This window comes from Triticum urartu, chromosome 1A, assembly GCF_056163025.1.
Source record: "Triticum urartu cultivar PI428250 chromosome 1A, HENAU_Tu73, whole genome shotgun sequence".
Lineage (NCBI taxonomy): Eukaryota > Viridiplantae > Streptophyta > Magnoliopsida > Poales > Poaceae > Triticum > Triticum urartu.
Window position 1 is genome coordinate 358,619,416 of NC_141873.1, and position 13,480 is coordinate 358,632,895.

The 13,480-nt window shown below is 41.8% G+C and overlaps 1 protein-coding gene across 2 annotated transcripts; it reads left to right on the forward strand.

The window, feature by feature from the left end:
- Positions 1–2,664: 2,664 nt before the first annotated feature.
- On the forward strand, positions 2,665–12,270 carry LOC125511520 (phenylalanine--tRNA ligase beta subunit, cytoplasmic). Of its 2 annotated transcripts, none has more exons than XM_048676920.2 (20): positions 2,665–2,868; positions 3,468–3,586; positions 3,703–3,758; positions 3,861–3,964; positions 4,936–5,065; positions 5,763–5,878; positions 5,976–6,042; positions 7,281–7,322; positions 7,477–7,518; positions 7,699–7,775; positions 8,003–8,129; positions 8,235–8,402; positions 8,688–8,813; positions 8,917–9,027; positions 9,138–9,272; positions 9,898–9,972; positions 11,358–11,465; positions 11,549–11,635; positions 11,724–11,810; positions 11,895–12,270. In XM_048676920.2, the coding sequence occupies exons 2-20, from the start codon at positions 3,529–3,531 to the stop codon at positions 11,961–11,963; spliced, it is 1,785 nt and encodes a 594-aa protein (XP_048532877.2). In that variant the 5' UTR covers positions 2,665–2,868; positions 3,468–3,528; the 3' UTR covers positions 11,964–12,270. The 2 variants fall into 2 exon arrangements, with proteins under 2 accessions (XP_048532877.2, XP_048532887.2); XM_048676930.2 differs by having other exon boundaries at positions 2,665–2,859.
- Positions 12,271–13,480: the final 1,210 nt, after the last annotated feature.

A 13,480-nucleotide genomic window follows, 5' to 3' on the forward strand; every position in this document is an offset into this window, starting at 1 on the left:
CAAGGTTGGATTCACATATTGCAAATCAGTTGCCGATGAATAAAAAGGTGAAACACTTTCTTGTATGCTATCGGAAATTTTAACATGAGGTGTTTCAAATTGATTAACCAAACCCATCATGTTACTCATCGGCATATGGATTTGTGGGGTTGCCGATGCATGAGAGTTTGGATACATATGTTGTACGTTGCTAAAATCATAAGAATTTGAAGCATGAAAATTGTTTTGCATCGGCCCTTGCGCATAATTAAATGCATGATTGATAAAACTAGGGCTAGCCGATACATTATGCTCATTAGGTGATCCAGCAACAACATATGAATTATTTGCATCTACAAAGGAGAATTCGGTATTCATATTACCTTTGTAGATTTCAGCAACTTGATGATGATCTCTTCGTAGCAAGAACGGGCCAGAGACCGTTCGAAACTTCGTCCCCACCGGAGTCGCCAAAAAGTGTGTTGACACACGAACACGTCACGTGTACCCTCGACGTCGGGGGTGATGCATCGCAGCTCACGTCGAAGGAGACCCGACCGACAGCGCGATACGCAAGACAGTCAGCGGGCGCTTTTGAAGACCCGAAACCCCACACGCCCGGGAGGGACCCCGTCAGGGAGTGCGACGGCTATGGGCTGCCCTAGGTCGATTCGCTCGCCCCTAGAGCCTCGTGGATCGCTGCCCTCCAATGCAAAGAACAAACGAATAACGAGAAAGAAAGATACAAGGGTAGGGGATACAGATAGATGAACACAAAAGTGTAATAGATTGATTAGTTCGATTGGCGTTGTTTCAATCGGCCGTCACCCCCAACATATATAAGAGACGGCTGGACTTCCCGTACAAGCAAAGAATTTATCTAGGCTTTCCTTACAAGAAAATTACATCAATTCACGTCCAAAACCCTAGTCAAATTTGGGCTGGTTTATTCGAACTTTCCAAAACTGTTTGGTTTAAACTGGCTGCACCTTGCGGGTCTTTTTTGCGGTGGCAAACGATCTTGGATGAAAATAAGCCCAAAAGCAATCTTGACCGTTTCGACGAGACGAACAACTTTCATGTTGAAGGATTTTTGATCAAAGATCATCTTGAGGGTCAGATCAGTCTCGCAACACAGGCTATTTCCTTGCGCTACCCGTCAGACATGTGTCTGGTGGGGCGCGCCACATCTCGCCTCGTGACAAGGCTGCACTCCGTTTGCTCTAACTTTTGCATACGAACTCGGATTTGAACGATTTTTATATCAAAATCGATCGTTTCGACGAGATGAAGACAACCCGTGTAGATCATTTTTCCATCCGAGATCATCTGAATAACCTTTTGAGCCCATTTTCAACTTCTCGTTCGATTGACTATCACAGCCTCCAACTCGGCAAGTTTTCCATCCGAGTAAGATTTCACACCGGCAAGCTTCCACACCGGCGATCTTTTTGTGCCGGCAAGCTTTCCATGCCGGCAAGCCTTCACACCGGCAAGCTTTCACACCGGCAAGATTTTACCCCGGCAAGGTTTTCGCCCCCGCATGCTGCTTTATGATCGTGCCACTTTTGAGCATCAACAATTCCTAAATATAGGGTGTAGCACGGAAATTAAAGAACGCACATGAAGGGAAAATTTCACAAGTTTTGGGCGATATTACAACTGACTAATTGGCATGATAAAATAGAGGAGATTGCCTAATATAGGTAAATGTAATCAAATCCCTAAAAAAATTATCCAAACGAGTGATGCAACGCAATACACCTTATATTTTGGGTTTTTTCTCAAAAATCTATACACCTTATATTAAGAAACGGAGGGAGTATTATGATACCATATATCATATTAAATGGTGTACTACTTTATTTCATATATGATAATTAATAAGACAATCTAATATAGTAACCTATGATACTATGCATTACGAAAGTAGTATCATACACTAGTATCATATGCATACTGTCCATTACGCGTTCAGGTTTTGCTATCAGAAGACTAAATTCTCCTCATGCCGCAGTTTTTTATTTCATGGAGTGCATATACTACGGAGTTAGTACATTTTTCTGAGGGACTAGTGGTTGGGGCGCCATCCTGTGGCGCCGCTTGAGAGGAAGTTGTGCGCATATTTTTATTTTAAAAAATACATAGAGTCCTTGCCTCCGTCTAAAAACACATCTAAAAAAAAAATCCTCACCTTTATCTAAAAAAGAAGTAAAATATAAAAAATTACCACAACAGCCTACCGGCGAGTGCCACTTTGCATAACCCTCCATTTAAAAATACCAGTGGTCCTCATTTTCATCTAAAAAAAATACATTTTAAAAAATAATCCACACCTTCACCTAAAAAGAATTTCAAAAAATTTCTCACTGTGGCCAACCAGCTTGCGCCATGTGGCATAGTTGGTTGACCGCCCTTCACACGTAGCTTAATGGTTTTAATAATTGTCTAGTGTTGTAATTCAACGGCGGAGATGGGCCCCAGGCAGCCCAGGCCATGGCCTGGGGGCGTGAGGAAATTCCCCAGCCTAGAAAAAGAAGTTGGCCTGGGGTGCAGCCCACTCTCTCTAGCCCTTCTGCTGGGCCTTGGCCAGTCAGTCCAATAACAAATAGCGGACGAGGGGACTGAGCAAAGAGACGAAAGAAGAAAGGAGCCGTCTCGTGCCCGTCGAACCCTATCCATCCCGCTGCCCGCCGCCCGCCGCCGCGTCCCGTGTCCGGTGTCTCGTTGACCTGCGCCCCTGCCCATCCGGCGAGCCCCATGCAGCAGCGAGCAGTCCCCTTCCACCTCCTTCTTGGCTGCTTCCCTTGCTGATCTGCAGGCTTGCTTCCCTTGCTGATCTGCAGTCCGGCATCCTTCAGCGTTCCGCCTCAGCAAAAGGTACAAAAGGTATCCCCTTCTAGCCATCTCAAGTTCTCAACTCAAGCTTAAATTCCACAGAAAATGTGGCCGTGGCCCTCGGCATTAATGCTTTGATAGATTGAAACATGATTTTTAATTAATTCTTGTCGCCCTTAGTATTTTTTTGATCTCAATTGCCCTTAGTTTTGTAATTCCACAGAAAGGACCTGAAGGCCAATCTCCATTCGCTTTATCATGTGATATGCTAGTAATTGCTTTGTGTTTTCTATTCCCTCCGTAAACTAATATAAGAGCATTTAGAATACTAAAATAGTGATCTAAACGCTTTTATATTAGTTTACAGAGGGAGTACTTATTAAATGGCTAGTGTAATCAAAATTAGGTAGCTATTCCAGTACTCAGAGACTTGCTGCTACTCATCACTCTTTATCGTTATTATTCTAAAACTGACTCCTAATGCAGCATCCATGTTAAGCCACGTCACGTTAAAAAGAATAGTCATTGCACGTGATAAAAAAAAGTGCGACCACTGCATGTGATAAAACCCTGAGCCCCGCGCCCACCTGTCTGTCCAAACCCCCTCTCAGCGCTTTCACCTCATCGGGCTCCCCCGCCGTTCTTGCTAGGTTACCAGCCTCGCGTGTCCCGCCGCCAGCAAGCAACACAGCGCCGCAGCCGTTGCTCGCGATGCCGACAATCAGCGTCGGCCGTGACCGCCTCTTCGCCGCACTCGGCAGGGTCTATAGTAAGCGCCCCCCCCCCCCCCCCCCCCCCCCCCTCGAAACCCCGGCACATACTCCTTCCCTTAACCCGCCGCAAGAACACCTAACTAATATCGTTTTTTTGTTGTGGATGCTCCAGCGCAAGACGAATTCGAGACACTCTGCTTCGATTTTGGCATCGAACTCGACGACGTGGTGAGCTGCTCAGATCTGTGCCATTTTTCTCTCCTACTCGCATGCTTTGGTATTTGGGTGTTAATTTTGTTTGATGTGATTTGCTTCTTTGGGTTTGTGTAGACAACAGAGAAGGCCATTATCCGGAAGGAGAAGCACCTGGAGGAAGATGTCGAAGCGGACGGTGATGACGAGGTCATCTACAAGATTGAGGTTGCTGCCAATAGGTAAGCGCATTTTGGTTTCGCCAGCTGAACTGCTCTGACTTGAGTTGCTATGGTGTGAGATATCTGTCCGTCTTCGGGTATCACTAGCTCAATTAGTCTGCATTGAGCTGCTAATTGTCAAATCAAATGTGTGTATGCATTGGTGTCACTGTAGCTGTAGTCATGTAACCCGTTTGCTTTCTTTTATTTGGGTGAGCAAATTTTGTTCTGCTATTCAGTTCAAAGTTTTTGGTGTTTATCGGTATCGTGCATGGCATGTGTCACTTAATTATTGGACTTTGCGGAGATTGACCTTGTTATCCGTACTAATGTCAGCTCAAGTCTAACCTGCATATATGGTGATTCTTTTGGTTTTGGCATCAAATTCGGAACCAACATCTGTAGGTTTTGTTCACTCTGATTTTTATTTAATTTGACATAAACTTTGGCTGCACCATCCCTATATATGATAGTAATTCTTGTTACTGGTAAGGTTTTAATGAGTAGTTTATTTTGTCTTGCTACTTTTGTATTTAATTCTATTCTCTTGTTCATTTTGGGTGTAGTAAGAAATTATTTGGTGCTGTGAGACACTTGTAGTATATTAACTTGCTTTCTTGTACATGTTTGATGTGAGATAATAATACTTCAAATGGTTAAACTTCCACACAGCACATTGTGTTCAACCAAGAACTTTTGCTTTCTCAGCAAAAGAGAAAGAACTGCTTTCTTGTATATGTCTGATGTGACATAAGACTTCAAATTGTTGAACCTTCAAATAGTCTACACTGGTTTTATAGATGGGAGTATCACCTTATTAGTATTGCTGGCATCAAGTATGCACTGGAAATGTCTTGGTTAGCCTTATGCTTTAACGATATGTTTTCTTAGTTTACTAAGTTCAATTGGATGACTTGTTGGTTGTTAAAAAAACTACAAAGAATTAGCATAAGATTTCTTATGCAGTGTGATGTCCATTACAATGCATGCAGATATGATTTGTTATGTCTTGAAGGATTAGCAAGATCTCTTCGCATTTTCACTGGGAGTGAAGCAACCCCTACATTTAAAATTGCTTCAATCCCCCGTGGTTCAATGCTTCAGATGCATGTTAGACCGCAGGTAATGAGTTGAAGAAGGTTCATTTTCACCCTCATCTAGCTCTTTATTATACATAAGGTTAATGCATTTTACCCTTATAATTTCTTATGGCCATATTACGGCATATGCCAAATTTTCAATTAATATACTTGAAAAAATATGAGAAAAAACAGTAAGGCTGAGTATCTTCAGTGTTTTGCTAACTTCTGGGTAACGGTTCTGTATTAGCTGTGGATAAAATCGATAGACAGAGTCTAAGGGTTTGGTGTTCGTCTCAATTGGAAACTCTCTTGAACAACTTCATTGTTAATGCATATTCTGGATAAAAAACACATTTCAGAAAAGGAGAAATGACAATGTGAGTTAAATGAATGACAAAAAAGGGATTTGGAAAAAGAAAACAAAGGCGGACTTAATGCACTAGTTTAATTTTCTATACATATGTTTGTCATGCTTAATCCATGTGTGTCATAAATGTTCCGTTGTAGTCCTGACCATTAATATAACCGAAAGAGGAAATGCAATTCTTAGATGTTAACTTGCCCATGCTTTTGAGATTCTAGACGCTAGCAGCAGATGACATGCCAAGTAATGGATTACGTCATTTTTAAAATGTTGTCCTGTTTCTCTAGAAGGTAATGGATTATGTATGCACACATCTAGTATCTATTAAAGGAAAGTCAAAGCCTTGACCAGCTGATATTTATTTCTTTTGCAGACGTCACAAATTAGACCATATGTAGTTTGTGCTGTCCTAAGAGGAGTAACTTTTGATGAAGTCAGATACAACAGCTTCATTGATCTTCAAGACAAACTCCATCAAAATATTTGCCGGTATAACTTGTCTGGCTAGCAGTGGCGTGTTAGTTTGTTTTATGTGAGTTGAAGATCATCACCCTTAGTTAACTCACTGTACTGTGCTGGAGGACAGGAAGAGAACTCTTGTTGCTATTGGTACCCATGATTTGGACACTCTGCAAGGACCCTTCTCATACGAGGTAGATTTTTGACCTTGCTGCAATTAGCTACAGTTTTTTGATGCTCCTTATTAATTCCATCAAACATCCCAGAGAGCTTTGTATTTCCGTCAGGCACATCCTTGCTACTTCATTCTGTGTGTGTTCTGCATTTTTCTGTTCTTCTCTGTGGTTGGTTGGTGGGAGCCCATATTTCCGTTTGAGGATCATTGCTAAAGCTTTTTTTTAATGTTAGTTAAGTTTTTTAGGGATAGAGAAACGCAGGACATGTTGTGGTCCATTTAATTGATTTTGCACGCATCATGAAGCTGCGCATGCCAAGGCTATAGCTTATTGGCCCCAAAAGCTCCCTTTGGCTGCCTCAGGCCCTGTTTGGGGGAGATTCAGGTTTGTCTTGAGTTCACCAGAAGCAAAGTATACTTCTAAACAGGCTGTCTTCAAGTTGGAGCTTACTCTCAGCTTCTATTGATAAACTGGAGCTCCTTTTCACCAGCATTTTAGAGAAGCCATAATTTGGGGGAAACGTGGGCCCAAGGTGCCCCTGTTATTTGAACCTGTTATTTGAACCCATTGCATTATGGTCTGAAGCTTTGTAACACGAGCCCAAGGTGCTCCCCACTGTTTGGTGTTATTCCAGCCTATGAGTTCAATCGGTGCGGACTGCTGTTGATTCCGGGGAGGTTAACTGACAGTTGAAAGGTGGGGATTCGGGTCTAGTTAGTAAAATTTGAAGAGTAGCTCTCCCTGACCTGTGTGCAATCTCCTGATGCTATTGACTTCAGATGGAAATTCGGAGAATCGGTGTTAATTTTGGTGTAACTGGTGCATGAACCTTGGAACCATTGTGCATCCTAGGCATGGTTTCGTGTTCATAGTTGTTGTTGATGTACATGTTGAATAGTGGTGTTTGGATGTGACGTCCCCAATTACAGTGCACTATTTATGCTGTCCATATTCTTTGATAGCTTGGCTATTTGAAGTAAATACAAAGAAACACCATAGGTGCTGAGCTTTTCAAGTGTACCATAACTTGATATTATTTTTCTTTATGTTTCGAGATTTTTGTGGGAATTTTCCACCTTGCAAGCAATTCTTGACTATAGTATATATCTTCTTATGTGCCTCTTGCAGATAAGCTTTTTTCATTTTAATCAAAAATCAAAAATATTGTTTTTCCTTTATAGCTGATGATGCGACAATGCAAATGCCCCTGTTGATTCCTATCATCCTTTATTTGACATATTAATTAATCTTTTCAGGCTCTACCACCACAGGAAATCAATTTTATCCCATTAAAACAGGTAAATAACTCACCACTTTCAACCAGGTGATACATTATCCCCACTTTACACGTTACTGTTAGAGCATTTCTGCAGTCTTTTGTGCAGGTTTCTGGGAAAACAGAAGTTTTGACTTGCATTTCTTCTTTTCGTTTGCTTTGTTATATTGGTTCAGGAGCAAACGTTCAGAGCGGATGCATTGATGGATTTCTACAGAGTAAGTAGCCATGCCACAGGTTATAGTGCCTTGCTACACTTAATATTGCTACTTATGACCATGGGAACCAGGATTTTCTGAAGTTCTGCAGTTCTATACCCTTGATGCTTAGTTCTGATTTTCCTTAAATACGCTCTCTGTACATATTGGTCACCGATAGCTTACACTTTCTTTTGGCAGTCTGACATGAAGTTGAAGAAGTTTTTGCATATTATCGAGAATTCTCCAGTTTACCCAGTTATATATGATAGCAACAGGTAAACCAATTTCATGGTATTGTGGTTACATTTCTCAACTTGTTTTTGTTACAAGGCGTATAGTCTGGTTATAAAAGGCAAGACACATGTTTGGTTGCCAGTTCAATACTTAGCTTAAATTGTTTGTACCAGGACTGTTCTGGTACTTATTCTGGGTCCTTGGTACAAACAAGCAATTTATCGAATGCACTGTACAAACAAGCAAGCTGACACTCTAATACTTGCAGAACTTTATTATCGTTACCTCCTATCATCAATGGTGCACATTCTGCTATCACCCTGAAGACAAGGAATGTGTTTATCGAATGCACTGCTACAGACCTTACAAAAGCAAATATTGTTCTGAATACAATGGTAGGTGTGATGTAATGCTTGCTATCTTTTTGATTGGAAATGTGCTGTCCTTTTGGATGAAGATTAGATTTATTTTGTTGATGCACCTGCTACCTATGTGTCTAGGTCGCAATGTTTTCGGAGTACTGTGAAAATAAGTTTGAAGTGGAACCAGTTGAAGTGGTATCTCATGATGGAAGCACAGCCATTTATCCTGATCTTTCATGTTATAAAATGGAAGTTTCGCTCTCTGATATTGTTGGACCCATTGGAATCTCCCTAGATGAGACGCAGGTATATTTTATTGAAGCCTGAAAAATCATCGAGTTCAGCATATCATTTCGCCGGAAACCATGGACCTCATATCTGGATAAATAGTTCAAATAAGTGATAGATTTTGATCTTTACTGTAGAACAGCTGGTTTTTCTGATGCAAATTGCAATGTTCTACCTGTATGCAAAATTAAATTAAACAAATATTTTTTATAATCAAGTCAATGTTTTCTGCTTGAGTTCTTTGAATTTAAGTTCGCAGCTTTGATTAAGTGTGGTGATACGACTGAGTATTTGAAAGTTCAGGTTATCTCCCTTCTGAACAAAATGCAATTGCAAGCGGAACTTTGTTCATCAAATGGGGAGCCTTGTATTTCGGTGTCTGTCCCTCCTACAAGAAGTGATGTTCTGCATGCTCGTGATCTAGTAGAGGTAACATATGCAATTCCCTACCTATCGAAGGTTCTTTTTTTATAGTTATTATCTAGAATTGGTTGATAGTTTCTGGTTTGATTTTCATTTTCATTCCATACAGGATGTTGCTATAGCTTATGGGTACAACAATGTGCCAAAATCAAAACCAAAGTCTATGACAATTGGTGGAAGGCAACCACTGAACCGTTTCTCTGATAAAATTCGTGCTGAGGTATGTGCTTAAAATATTCAGTACCTTGTAGCAATCCTTCAGTGGTGTTCCATATTCATATGCATATGTTCACTCGATATTTTACTGGGAGAAAAATGTTTGTGGGGCAGGTTGCAAGAGCTGGTTATATGGAGGTGCTCACATTTGTTTTGACTTCACACGAAGAGAACTTTGACATGCTAAACAGGACAGACAATGGAAATAAAGCAGTCATTATTGCAAACCCCCGTACTTCTGAATTTGAGGTGAATTGCTCAAGTACTAAAGGGTGTCTTTATGATTGGATCTTTCATTTATTTGTTACAGCCGTTTGCAGTAGAAAAATGTCTGTCATTCTTTTGTTAATTGCATGTTAATCAGCGAGCAGTGTAAGCGTCCGTTCATTGAGGCCTGGCCTTCTATGCTTGGTATCTTTATTAGCTTCGTTTTTGAGAATAGTTGTAGATAATTACATATGCGTACAAGTAAAATCAATAATGCATGCACAACTAGTCAACTACCACCAGGTGCTGCATTATCTACTGATTAAAGTTGATGAAATGCTATGGTTCTGTCTTTTTGATTAATTAGTATAATCATGAATGCATGGACAACTACTCTCTAGTGCCGCATTATTTACCGATTGAAGTTGATGAAATGTTATGGTTCTGTCTTTCTGATTAATACCTTTTGGATGCTCTTATAGTTATACATATTGTCATCATACTCCTGGTATATGTGGTCATTCATATTTAGCTGTCTTCACTTACCTACTGCAAAATAAATCAATACATTTTGTTTCTAATGTAAGATCTTGAAATATAATTATACAATTCACATGTGCTTATTCCAGTACGCAATGTATGTTTTGTTTTGCTTGTGATCTTGCAGGTTGTAAGAAGTAGTCTGATGTCATGTTTGTTGAAAACGCTGAAGCATAATATAGACCATCCAAGGCCCATAAAGGTACTTTATGTAAACAAACAATCGTATTCATCAGCTTAGTGTTAGCAGTGTTACTGAGGTACCCTTCATGTGGCTAATGTGCATATACTCCCTTTTTTATATAATAACAACATTCTAATTATTGGCTGACAAGCACACTCCAAGTCTCCAACCCAACCGGGTTCTCTCTTTCCCTAGCTCATTGAGAGTCGTCTTCTGCTCCCTGGCTCCTTCCCTTTTCTTCTCCACCGGCGGTGCCGGTTGGAGCAAGGTTGGGATTGGATGCGGGGCTTCTTCTGTAGGTAGTAGGCTTAGATTTATGTTGTTCGGCCTTGTGCTGTGGTCTGGCTTCATGCCGTTGGGAGTCTGCCTTCAGATCTCGCGAGCAGAATCCGGTGGCCGTTGTCGTCGTCCTCTGCAGCGTCTTCATCATGGAGGCAAAGGGATGGCGGCGGATCTGGCGAATCCCCTCTCAATAAGCTCGCAGTGGCACTTGGAGACGCCGCTGTGGTGCTCCTCCCCTTCCCTCTCTGCCGTCATGTGGCGGCCGGGGTAGCGGTGGAGAATCGCAGCAAGTTCAGCTCCAACAGTGCCCCTCCTCGTCGGATCTATATCTCTTGCAAGGATGGAGTCCGTCCCTGCTCTCGAGGAGGTTCTCCAGCTTCTCCTTTCTTTGCATGTTCCTTCAGCAGATGAGAAGCGGTGGAGTTGATGCAGATGGGGATGACGCTCGTCACCAACGGTGGTCTTGGAGAGGCTACGGCGCCTACGGTAGCCAGCCGGTCCTGCCAGCAATCCGGTGCATCCTATGGCCGAAGGGCGGCCCTTTTCAATCCTCCCGGCTAAGTTGCCACAAGGGAGGCACTACAACTTCAGTGCAGATTCCATGGCATACAACCTATAGCTCTAATGCCATGTTGATGATAATTAACTTGATATTAGTAGGAGGCCAAAGCCAACATATATACATGTACGAGAGGATGCCAAAAGGCTAGAATACAAAAGGCCAAAGATCATCATCAATATAACTCTAACAGAGGGGTCGTCGGACCAAGTGGTCTCGTCCCCGGCGCGGTTGTTAAGGACCCGATTGCATTTTACTTTCGTCTTCTGGGGTCCTCCTTGCATAAGTCAGGGATCTGGTTGTAATCTGTATTTTTCTTTGGGTCCTGCTGCTAGATGCTCTGTACCACCGCTGAAATATTAATGATGCATCTGGGGCCTTCGAGCCCCTACCAGTGTTCATTTTTTATTTATTTATTGGCTGATACATAATATTGGTTTGTAATAATTATGTTTTTTAATACACGTTATCATGATTTTCTAAAAGAAACGCTTTAGAGTTGCTTATGTTGCTAATAACCAATTGGCCATAGTATATTTTTTCAGCATTGTTATGTGTGCAGATTTTTGAAGTTGGTGATGTAGTGTCATTGGATACTTCACGTGATGTTGGTGCCTCTAATAATCGCCGGCTTGCAGCTTTGTACTGTAATAGTAATTCTGGATTTGAGGTAAATAAGCAATTACTTTTGTGCAGGAGTAATATTTAAAGTGCTTTGTTCTTGGCCTTGGCTAATTGTTATCAATTACCCAGGAAATTATGGGTTTGGTGGATAGGATTGTCAAAATCGTGAGAGCTCCACACATAAATTTCGGCCAGACTTACTATGTTCCTTCAAGTGTAAGCATTTGAAATTCTCGATACATTTGGGCACATCCAACGTTCCTTTGGTTGTTATGAACATCTGTACTGATGTCTTGTCTTGTAGGAACCCGAGTTCTTTACTAAAAGACAATGCAAAATTGTTATGAGTGATGGAAAGCAGGTTGGCTACTTAGGAATTGTCCATGCTGAGGTAATTTTTTTTATCATGTGCAAAAAAAAAGCCATGGAATGATGATCTGTGAACAGTTAATTTGACCTAGTCTGTTATATGCAGGTGCTAAGAAAATTTGGCATTCCGGACCCCTGCACCTTCGTTGAGATTGACATTGAGGCTCTTTTGTAGCTGCCATGTATATGAATCAGGGGATTCGCCTGTTGGTTTTGTTCACCTGAGTACCTGACAGTTTGGCAGGCGTGTGGTATCTCAACACAACAGGACCCCCATTTTAGTTTGGACACTACATGCTCAATTGTAGTAGCTCACATTGGTGCTTGCATGTTTGAGTTGGAAAAGGAAGAAGTATCATGATACTGTAGATGCCTCAGCTTTTTGTGAGTGAAAGATGTGCCTTACTTTGTTTCCGTTTTGATACAATTATACAGCACCATTTTGGCACACATGTTTCTATGAAATATGCCAGTTATTAATATTGTGAAGAGTTTGATGGTGGAAAGGCAACCACTTAGTTCATGAATCCCTTCCGAACCATGTTTGACATGATGCTTAAGTAAATTTAGCGTTCAGCGTCTTTTTCACAAAAACCTGACAATTCAGTTCTGTTAGTCGAACAAACCCTGACCTGCCCACTTCTTTTCCCAGCTTGCGGCTGAACTCTGCTGTCTACTTCTCCTGATATCTGTTTGCGTTGTTTTCTGAATGGACCAATTGTAGGCGCTTTGCCTTCAGCTGCAGAGTTTTTCTTTCTTTTTTTCTTATTACTAGCAAAAGAGCATGTGTGTTGCAACGGGTTATGCATAATCTAGTCACTGATGCTTCACTACGGAGCAAAAACCGGACTTCAAGCCCCCTCTTGTGTCGGTCATGGATGTTGCTGAGTCAAGCCACTGTGACAAAATAAGATGGTGACTTAAACTGTTCATTGAGGCCCTTGTGTCATCTTCCTGAAAAGTGGGAGGACGACTCTGCTTGTGGCTAGAATTTCCTTCTTTTAATACGTCCATATATATTACATGTTAATGTCACCAATCTCACACTTGCAATGAATCATATATAATTGCATATATCATGCATTAGTAATAAATTAAGAAGAAAAAATGATGCCAACATGCAAAAATAGTAATCTAACCTTTCATCGAATGGTTTAGACAGACCTATGTTAGCATGGTGATGCTGGTTTTGATACCAGACATTAGCGTCCAACTCGGACTAGCCCACCCACATTCTGAACGTTTATGCGTACATGGACCAGTATTCAGCAGAAAGCATACTCCATTCCAAAAGTTCAGACTGAAAGAAGGATGGATACTCTCCCTTATAAACTGGTCATGGCCCTAATAACCTGGATCATGCATAAGATTGGAGACACTACACTACACATAGCCGGCCCTGCCGGCCGCGCGGGCGGGGTGTAGCTGTCTACTTGATCCTAACGACTTCTTAATCGTTCATCGTCGTCTCACCATGACCGCTCAACCCCCCATTTGACTCAGCAGCAAGCATACACACGTAGTCTGTACTAGAACTTACGTCCTCCTCATGTGAGTAGTATCAGGCTATCCAGGCAAACCGTCGAGCCGTGGAGTCCCTTTCCTTTCTCAAGTCCACGGCGCTGCAGAGTCGGACCTGGCCCGCCGGCCGGCACGTTCAGGTGCACGCACAATGCATATGCATGGCTGCAC

Excerpts from the sequence above, each read along its gene's own strand:
- LOC125511520 (XM_048676920.2), top strand. The coding sequence starts at position 3,529 with ATGCCGACAATCAGCGTCGGCCGTGACCGCCTCTTCGCCGCACTCGGC. Across the intron at positions 8,130-8,234 it reads ATATTGTTCTGAATACAATG|GTCGCAATGTTTTCGGAGTA; the intron begins GTAGGTGTGATG and ends CTATGTGTCTAG. Across the intron at positions 9,973-11,357 it reads ACCATCCAAGGCCCATAAAG|ATTTTTGAAGTTGGTGATGT; the intron begins GTACTTTATGTA and ends TTATGTGTGCAG.